Genomic DNA, 10,414 nt, shown 5'->3' on the forward strand with positions numbered 1-10,414 from the left:
AGGCTGCAGGGTTGGAGTGGGGGGGGGCGGTGAGTGGACCCTGAGGCAAAGACATGATGCAGAGCTGTGTGCCCACATGAACGGAGGAGATGATCAGTGCCGGCTGCCCACACAGGCACATGGCAGTTAGGGGCCTGGGGACCTGCCCTGTGACATCACAAAGGCAACTTGTGCAAACCTGTCCCAGGTGCCCCTGGGCCCATGGGAGCCCACTGGGGTCTCTGCCATGAGGCTGACTCATTCCCCCATGAAGCGACCCAGGGACACTCTCCCAGCAGGGGAGCCAGGTACATGCTGCACAGCCTCTGAGGGCTCCTGGGAGAGCCCCATGGTCACTATGACCCCTGGCTATTGACAGGGAGGGGCAAAAGGGGAGGATGAAGCAGCTGAGAGCGGGAGTGGAATAGGAGAGCGTGCTTCCCTTTGAAAAGCACCCATTAATGCTGTGTAATGATGTGTTGTTTCAGTGTTTTAACCGTAAATATGAATTAAGTGAATGAGAGGACAGAATTGGGAGGGCGGTGAATGAAGGGGAGGGATGCGGGTGAATGAGGGGGAGGGATGCGGGTGAATGAGGGGGAGGGAAGGGGGTGAATGAGGGGGAGGGACTCGGGGGAGTGGGAATGGAGGCAGAACAGGAGCCTGGGCCCCAGGGGGAGGCTGGGGTGTGACAGGGCCCAGCCCACAGGTCACAGGCCTGGTGGCTCCCGGACGTGAGAGAGACCGGGACTCAGGCCTGAGGCTGGTAAGGCTTCTGCTCCGAGGCCCCTGCCCGGGCACCCAGGCCGTGTGCTTTCTCGGTTGGTCCCTCCAGACTGGGCCGCGATCCTAGCCGCAATCACAGGCCTCTGGCTGCTCATGCGGGCCCAAGGAATCTGTGCACATAGCAGTTCTGTTCTTTTGTTTTCCCTCTGAGGATCCACCAGGGGCCACTGAAGGGCAGGGGAGGTGGGGAGAGCCAGGGAACGGGCCACCTGCACACCTGGGCACCGCCACGGTCACAGCCGAGCCTGGACAAGGCCCAAGAGGCGCGTCCCTCACGGCCCACCGCGTGGTCAGCAGTTCCGGACTCGGGACAGACCCCCATCTGCTCTCGAGGACAGAAGCCCCCAGGCCCCTCCCGCTCTGCGGAAGCTACGGGGCCCGGTTCAGCCGCCTGTTCGCTGGCAAAGGAAACCACAGGAGGCGGCTGAGGTGGCCACGGTCCCGCTTTAGCCTGACCCCAGGGAAGGAGAGGAGGCCCAGCTATATATACTCTGGGAGACAAACAGCGCAGGTCGGAGCCTGGTAAACAGCCGGCCGTTACAGGGAACTAAAAATACTCCCTATAATTATGTGATTAAAACACACCAGAAAAATCGACCCACCCCACTCGGCAAAGGCCCGAGACAGTGCACGGAAGGGGGAGGCCACGCACATCGGCCTGAGGTGCCCGGGGCGGCTGGTCTGGGCCAGCACTGCCCATCGCACGCTGGTGGCTTTCCAGGGCTGCCCGAGTGCCGGGCCTCAGCCTCGCAGCGTCCTCCCCAGGGCAGAGGCTGGTGACCCCGGGCACCCGCAGAACCCCAGCCACAGGGCACTGCCACGGCTCCAAACGCTGGAGCCACCTAACCTCACGAGTGGGGGCACAGCAACCTCAGGCCCTCACCACCGACAAGAGCCTTGCTTTGGATGAAAGGGAGAAGAAAGGATGAGAGAAGAAACTTACTCTCTTCTGATTTAACTCTGGGCTATTTTATGACAAGTATTCATACATTACTTTTGTAGTGAACAGTTAATACAGATCAAAACGTGGGCGGGGATCAAGTCCCTCCTGCCTGACTGTCCACTGGGCGCTGCTCCTCCCTCTCCACCCCACCTCAACCCTCCGACTGGCCACCCAGGGGACTGGAGTCCCCATTTGCAGGCCACTCAGTGACCACCTTCCACAGATGGCCTGACCCTGGGTGCACTGCTCTGGCACCTTGGATCTGCCTTTCTGCCCCCTGTCCAGTGTGGCAGACAACCTCTCTCCCTCTGGCAGACTGGTCTTGCCCGGTGCCCCCCGCCAGCGCCCCGCAGCCCGGACCTCGAGCTGTATGGCATCCATTAGGGGACGCCCCCGGGGATGGCATCACTGACGGCACCATGTTTCTCTCCCATCTGGACTCAGCACAGTGTGAACAAACACGGCAAAGGCCCTTACAGGACCAAGGTGCCGGAAGCTAGGGGGATCCACACCTCCCTTTACACCCAAGGAAACCTCGGCCCAGTTACAGAGGAGAGCAGGTCCAGCTCCTCCCATCCCACCGCCACTGGCCCTGAACCAGAGCCTAGGAGCCTGCCCGGAGCTCCATCTCAAGAGACCTGGTGAGATGATGCTTGAATGAACTTGGGAACAGGTTCCACGTGAGCACAGGAATCTGGGCAGGCAGGTGTCAGGCCAGGTAGCCAGGCTGGCCCTGGACACCACACCTCCCGCCCTGGAAACCACCTGTGGCCAGTGGGCAGCCCTGTGTGTCGTGGACCCATTCGCTCCCCCCAACCCCCAGCACTGTGCAAGGGAGGGCTGCCCTGCCCTGCCCCGTCCAGAGGCCAAGAGATCAGAGACCTGGTATTGGCCTTCAAGCTTTTATTGTCTCTTTTACAGGTGAGGAAACTGAGGCCCAGAGAGAGGGGTGAGAGCCTGGCAAGTCAAAGCAAGGCAGAGGCTGGCACAGCCTCGAGCTTGTCCTGCAAAGCCAGCCCCTAGCCTCCCTGGGGCTGCCCACCCTGGGCTCTTCCACAGGTAACACCTGACAACAGGTACGCAACTCACTTGCCCTGGGAAGGAAAACCTGCTTGTATTCTCATCCCCCAAGCCCCCCGATCCTCATCCAGAGAGCAGGCTCAACTCAGAGGGGTTCAAAGGTCAAGAGTGGGAGGAGCTCCCACAGAGGGCACTGACCCACCTCCTGGCGGCACTCAGGGCAGCCTTCTCACCTGCCTCTGTAACACCTGGAGCCTGTACCCCAAGGAGGAAGGAAAACTGCTTTGGTAACCAGAAGGGAGAAGTCTGCATAAAAAATGTCTAGGAGATGGAAATGGCACCCCACTCCAGCACTCTTGCCTGGAGAATCCCTTGGACAGAGGAGATGGGCAGGCTGCAGTCCACGCAGTCGCACAGTCGGACATGACTGAGCTGCTGACATGCACACAAAGCTGAGGAGATGCTTGGTGGCACAGGCGTACACTTTATCTATTCTCCCATCTCCTGCAGGAAGCAGGAGGGGCAGGCAGCACCAGGGGGCAGGACAGCTCACCCCACCCCCCACCCCTTCAGTAAGTCCTGAGGCCTCAGTGCCTGCAACAGCTGGCCTTGGGCAAATAAAAGACTAAGTGGTTTTTTTTTTAAGTCTATATATTTCTAAAAACAGAAAACACAGAAAAGACCAATACTTCATCGGACCAGGGTGGTCAAGAGTGGCTTCCTATAAGAGACAGCTCACACTGGGCCCTAAAGATAAGGGGCAGGCCCAGGGGCTATCCTCAACCCTTGCAGTGGCCCCGCCACAGAAGGCAGTCCCCTGCGGCTGCACACAGAGCAGAGGGCCCCTTTCCCTCTCCATCTCTGAGCACTGAAAGTGTTAGAGGAGAGACACCGCCCAGGAAGCAGCCTCACAGCCAGGACCCAAGACGATCCCCACCGCTCCATCAGCACTTCCTCTGCAGGACCCTTCCCACTGGTACAGATGCTGGTGGGGTGGCTGTCCTCAGATCCTGGGCTGACCCCGGCCCCTCCCTGATCACACTGACTCCTTGGGGCCCATCAGCCAGACACCTGAGTCCTGCAACATAATCAGTCCTGGGAGCGGGCAGGAGCTGCGAGTCTCCTCCCTAAGGCGGCAGAGGAGAGCAAGACCCAGCCCCAGCTCTGAGGGGGTCTCTGAACAGGACAGCCTGGGCTTGCTGCTGGCTCCAAGAGCCTGGGAGCCCGGGAGCTGAGGTGGACTCTCGGGGCTGCATTCCTACCAGGGGCCCCTGTCCTAGGACTGCCTTCCCACTGCCTTCCTGCCTGGCTCATAGCAGTGCTGAGACAGTGATGGTGAATCCCCTACGTAGAGGAGGAAGCGTCCCCATTCTAAACGGTGACACAGCAGTGACAGGCTGGCAGGTGACGTGGCATGCGGTGGGCGTGCCCGAGAGGCCGGAGCCCCATCCCACGGGAGGAAGCCATGTTGCCGCCCTGCACGTGTCTGCCGATCAGTGATACAGTTCCCACCTTCTCACCACCTGCCTCGCTGCTACAGTGCGACCTTCAGGCTGCCCCTGCCCCGTTGGTCAAGAGTTGGGGGTGGGGCCGTTCCCGGGGAAATCACAAAGTGTTCGTCCTGACGTCTCTCTAGAAGCTTTCGGTTCTGGGTCCTGACCCCCTCAGGGCTGCAGGGACAACAGGTAAAATGATGAAGGCTGTCACCCTTCCTGGGACGGGAGACTGGGGGTCTCTGACATACTAAAGAAGTGGAAGTGGGATTTTGGGAGGCGAGGGGTGCCCTAGGATAACCCAAACCCTCAGATGGCCCATCCAGCACCCACCACTCACTTTGAAAACACTGCCGAACTAACCATTTCTACCGAAGCTCGTCACAGAGCGAGGGGTGCTCAGAAGGCGGCAGGGCAACCATCCCGCCTCCAGCCAGGAGCACAGCAAGATCCCTCGGGAGCCACCCGGCCCTGAGAGCTGGCATCCAGCCTCCACCTCTCAGGTGTCACTTGGCAGGGCTCTCGGCCAGCTCTACACCACCCTCCCCTGAAGCTCAAGAAAAAAACATGGAAGTCCAAGTCCTACACCCAGACACAGAATCCGTGTGGGGTATGACCTGGGTATCCGGGTTTTAATTAATAGACTTTATTTTGGGGGACAGTTTCAGGTTTGCAGAAAAACTGAGCCAAGCACACAAAAAATTAGTCATCAGGATGTGAAAAGCTCCCAGGAGACTCCAATACAGCCCAGGTGGGAACCCTGAGTAGCTCCACCTCGCATCCAGAAACTAGAGACCTACCCTCCCCCCAACTCCATCACCCACTTGAGTTGCAGCCAAGGGCCCAATGAACACAGATTAATTCTCGGGGTCAACAAACTCCAGCTCTCAGTCTGAGCCTGGCTCCACCACTTGTTTTGCTGCAGCCCACAAGCTAGGAGTGGTGTTTACATTTTTTAATGGCTGGAAAAAATATCAGAAGAGTTGATAATGTGAAAATATTTACTATCCAGCTCATCAGAGAAAAGTCTGCTGACCCTGAACAAGGAGACTGCACCGTGGGGGGAGGCATGCCCTTCAGGAGGGAGGCCCCTCCCGCACAGGCCAACCTGATTCTCCTCATGTCTTCGGAGGCTAAGGAGGCAGCAGGTGTGCTGCGGGCCGTCAGAGGCGAGCCTGCAGTGAGGTTACCGGCTTCTGAGCCCGGCCTCCAGCTGGGTCTCTTTTCCTGGCCTGTTGACGTGTGTTTTCCCAAGGCTAGAGGAGAAAGACAAGCCGGCTGACCCTGTGCTCTTCCCAGTACATCCTGGGCTGTTCTGTCCACACAAGGCTGACTCAGACCCTCCTCCCTGACCTCAATGGTTTTCATTGATTCCTGTCCTGAAATTTTCCCAAGTTTCACCACCTTTCTCTGCTACAAATCAAAACACAGTCTGTGTGGGAGTTGGTGCCGGCCGCTCCGGGCCCCCACATTCCTGGCCCACTGGAGCCCACGCCCACCTATGACAGACACGGGCAGAGTCCACCTGGAGAGATTTAAGAGGCTCTGCAAAGGCTTTCAGAGTAAAACCACCAACACCCACCATGGTCTGACGGATTTCCACCCAACAGGCAGACTCACAGTGCAAACCATTCCCTGTTTCTCTGAATTAATCAGACCACTTTTCAGCTCACACCCAGTAGAGGCAGCCCCAGAAAAGGGAGCTGGGGACCAAGGGCTGGCGTGTGAAGGGTGAAATGAGGCTCCGGCACTCTGCCCTGGGCACAGGGAGGCCGGGGGGGTGCATAGGGGAGGGGCCTTGAACAACAAGAACCACAGCTAGAGCTTTCCGGAAGGGGCGCAGATGACAGCATAAGCTGGGGACACTGATGCCAGGGTGGGGACCTCAGCTCTGGCACCAAGACCAGAGTCTTCTGGGGGCACCCTCTCCCCCAGCCCAGATCAGAGCCACCCCCGGCCCCTCCCACAGCTCTAGAGCCCAGCGGAGGAGCCAGGGCACCGGGAAGACAGGGAGGAACCCGAACTATTTTTTCCAGAGTAGGGCAGGCCCTAGTTCGGCCGGGGGTGGGGACGGGAAGGGGAAGAGTGAGGGGGGCCGAGCCCAGGGCACAACGACGTTAGTTCTGCTCCAGAGGCTCCAGATTAAACAGCTCCAGGCAGGAAGCCCGCCTTCTCCCAGATTGGTCAGGAAGTCGTGATGCAAGTTTGCGCTTTCTTTTTTTTTTTTTAACGACAGAGAAAAAGAGATTCGTGCCCCACTCACCGACGCCCCGGCCCCTCCCATGGGGGGCCGACATTCCTCCCCTGTCCCCGTCTCCCTACCCCCAGCGCCGCGGGCCGAGGCATCCTCCACCCTCTCCGGGGGGCGCTCGCCGCTGGCCTTCGTGGGCGCCAGGGTGCCATCTGCCCGCCACCCCGCCGCCGCCCTCCCAGCCTGGCGCTCGGACGGGGCCCCGGCCTTCCCGGCGGGCCCGGCGCTCTCATGCTTCTGGAATGCGGGCGCCCAGGGCCGGGCGTCCCGGGGAATCTCCGCGTCCGCCCGCGCACCATCCTCTGCTCGACCATTCTCGCCGGGTGGCCTGGCCGGAATGCTGGGAGCGGGGACGCAGACCCTGTCCCAGTCCAGAGCCCTCCGCGCACGCCCCCACTCACCGGCCAGAAGCGCGAAGGGCAGCAGCAGCCAGTATAGGACGGCGCCGAGCACGTGCGGCTCCATGCCCGAGGGGCCCCGGGGCCGGCCAGGGTCGCTCGGCCGGCGCGGCGCTAAGGGGCGGTGCGGGGGAGCCCCGGCCGGCGCATGGCGCACAGGGCGGGTCGCCGCACGTGCCGCGTGCCGCGGCCAGGACCCCGGCTGGTCAGCAGGGACCTGAGCGCCTCCGCTTCCTCCTGCTCCTCCTCTCAGGGCCAGGGTCCGCAGCGCCCCGCCGGTGCCGACGGCCGGGGTCCGCGCTCGCTCCGGTGTCAGCCCTGCGCCGCGGCGGAGCGCCGCGCGCGGCTCGCGACTCTCTCGGCTGCTCGCGGAGGCCGAGCAGGGCGGGACGCGGCTCGGCGGCTCCCTCCTCCCTCGGCCAGCCCGTGGGCCTTTATAAGCTCGGCCCCCGCCCTCCCGGCGTGCCCGCCCCCGCGCCTCCCCGACGGCCCGGCGCGCCCCGGCACCCACTCTGCTGCTCCACGCGGCTCGTGCCCGGCACTGGCCCTCACGGTACGGGATGTCCAGTGGGGGCCGGAGAACCCCGCTCGGCGCACTTCCCTATAAGACCCCCCACCCTCAACAGCCTTGGCGGGGCCTTTCGGAGTCCGTGGGTGCGGGCGGGGCAGCTTCCTCCCCAGCCGTCGCAGCCCGGAGCGCTCGGTAAAAGTGCCCTAGCCCCGGGCTTCTCGGACAGCACCCCACTCGCAAGTGCGCCCCGCGTGGCAGGAGCAGCTGAAACCTTGCTCCCTGGCCCGCAGCGCCCCCTGGGACCTTGGAGTGGCTCGGAGGGTTCCACCAGCGTCTCCGCCTACCACCACCACCAACACGGACCCTGCTGTAGGAAGGAAATGAGAACTGTCCTTGGGTCAACAGGCCAGGGTCTGAATCCAGGCTGCACTGGGCACTTCACTTGGCCACCCCAGTTTGGCCTTCTCCACTTTGAGTTGGGCTGGGAAAGGAGAAAAAAAAGAGCCGCCCAGTGTGCAAAGGAGGAGGTGGCAGGACTCAGGGCCCAAGGACACCTGAGGAAGCTGGCGCTGCAGCTCCAACACAGGCCCAGAGCTTCCCACTCTTCAAGTCAGAAACTTTCAGTGGACTTTCATGAAAGCTAGGATTTCAGTGCTGATTGCGTTTCTCCCTGCCTCTCTGCTTGCTCCTTCCTGGAGTCATGTCTGACCCCGGACTTTTTCTGGACCTCTTGAGACTTTAGCCTCAGGGTTCCTCCTCAGGTCAGAACCCAAAGGAGTTTGGGGACATGGGCCTGAGCTAACTGAGAGTCCCAGGACTGCCCGTAAATGCTACCTATTCCCAGCCTCTAGAGATGGCTGGAACCTGGCCACCGGAGCCGTCCCTTGGCAAGGATGTGGCCAGCATCTCTGAGCAGCACCAGCATCAGCAGAGAAAACTGCAGGACAGCCCACAGCAGCTCCCCTGGGTGCCAGCCTTCTGCCCAGGAGGCCACCCGCCTCTCCAAGCCTCAGGGGACGTCCATGAGATGGGGTGGGGGCTCAGCTGCAAAACTGTGAAGACTTCTGACAAAGCCATGTAAAAATGATGTGAAGTGACACACCCGCTTGAGGGGTCACCATCAGCCCCTAGGTGACCCTCCATCATCCTTCTTTCCTGGGGTATGGGCTGGAGAGAGGGGGGCAGAGGGAGCAGGGCTCACCCAGAGAAACGGGCAGAACAGACTCAGCATCAGGGTCAGGGCTCCCCACGCCCTGCCCTCTGCCTGGCCTGCCCTCGGCATGACCGGGGCAGCCGAGGGCCCTTCTCGGGACATGGGACACAGGGCCTTGTCTGCATAAAGGGTTTAAATGCGAAAACCAAAAAGCTTAAAAATCACTTCCTTAAGCTGAGTCCGTCTAAGGCCTGGGGTACAAGGTTCTAGACTCTGTCCCAAGAGCAAAGCCTAAGAGAGAAGCAGGAGGACTCAGAAAATGAAGATAAGGGGAGGGGAGCCCCGGGCGAGCAAGCCCCTAGACCCACCACGGCTTCAGGGACCTGGCTCACAGCGCTTCCCACCTTCCAGTCTGGCTCCAGAACAGAGCAAGAACTCTCCCTGCAAAGGAGCACAAGGTATGCTTCGAAGAATTGTGAGCAGCAAGATTGGAAAAAACGGAACTGTTCTGGCCAAGTTAGGAGCCCCTAAAGAAATCACAGTGTATCCTGCAGTGGAGGCTTCAAAGCAGTTAGAGACCCAAGCAACACTCTGTGTATCAATATGGAGCAATCCCTAAGATACAGTGTTACAACTGGGGAAAGCAGCGGCCTTCATCCCAGCCTACCGCAGATACTCCACTCTCCGGAGGCACACAAGCCTTAACCAAGCTTGGGGGGTTGCTATCAGATAGGAGGAACAAAGGTCGCTGAAATGCCTTTTTGTGTTTTGGGGTTTTTATTTTTTTTTTTTTGATGCACACATGTATCATCTATTCACATAATAAATTCTATATGAGCACAGTGGGGACAGATTCTCAGCAGAAGAACTTCCCCACCTGCCAACTTGCCAAGTATCAGGTGGAGGGAATCCTGGCTGTCCAGTAACACAAGTTCTAATCCTTTGCAGAGGAGGACACAGGGGCCTGATGGGGGGACGTCAGCTGCCAAAGGACAGGCCAGGCCTTGAGGGTTCCTGATTCCAAGTCTAAAGCCATTTCTGCCCCACCACCCCATGGCTTGGGGTCCTGCCACATTTGTTAATTAAAACAAATTTAACCACTATGGAGAACAGTATTAAGGTTCCTTAAAATCTAAAAATAGAGCTACCATATGATCTAGCTATCTCACTCTTGGGCGTATGTCCAGAGAAAACCACAATTCAAAAAGATACAGGCACCCCAAAGTTCACTGCAGCACTATTCACAATAGCCAAGACATGGAAGCAGCCTAAGTGTCCATCAACAGAGAAATGGAGAAAGATGTGATCCATATATACAGTGGAGTACTACTCAGCCATAAAATAGGGAAACAATGCCATTTGCAGCAACATGCATGGACCTAGAGATGATCACACTAAGACAAATATCATATGGTATCACTTAAGAAATACAAGGAACTTATTTAAATAAGTTACAACTTATTTACAAAGACTATTTGAAGAAACAGACTCACAGACTTTGAAAACAAACTCTCGGTTACCAAAGGGGAAACATAATACGGAGGATAAATTTGAGGAGTTTGGGATTAACATATACACACTGCTGTATGTAAAACAGATAAACAACAGGGACCGAGTGTATAGGAGAGGGAACTCTACTCACAATTCTGTAATAACCTATGTGGGAAAAGAACATGGAAAAGAATGGGTATATGTATGTACAACTGACAACTGTATACCTGAAACTAACACAGCATTGTAAATCAACTACATAAAATAAAAAAAAATTAAAATTAGATTTAAAAAATAGTACTTTAGTCGTGGAAGAGCAGGAACTGGCAGGTCCCCCAACGGAGAGAGGAAGGGCCAGGGCAAGAGTGTCATCAGAGGGGATTTCATCA

The 10,414-nt window shown here is 58.4% G+C and overlaps 1 protein-coding gene across 1 annotated transcript in view; it reads right to left on the minus strand.

Annotated features, from left to right (window-relative positions):
- The window catches only part of PIEZO1 (piezo type mechanosensitive ion channel component 1 (Er blood group)), a 56,496-nt gene extending 49,553 nt beyond the window's left edge, over positions 1–6,943 (minus strand). Inside the window, exon 1 of the mRNA XM_068991733.1 lies at positions 6,874–6,943. Coding sequence (XP_068847834.1) covers positions 6,874–6,937 — 64 coding nt within the window. The 5' untranslated portion in view covers positions 6,938–6,943. The remainder of the gene's footprint in view (positions 1–6,873) is intronic.
- Positions 6,944–10,414: the final 3,471 nt, after the last annotated feature.

Source organism: Capricornis sumatraensis, chromosome 20 (genome assembly GCF_032405125.1).
Source record: "Capricornis sumatraensis isolate serow.1 chromosome 20, serow.2, whole genome shotgun sequence".
NCBI classification, from domain to species: Eukaryota; Metazoa; Chordata; class Mammalia; order Artiodactyla; family Bovidae; genus Capricornis; species Capricornis sumatraensis.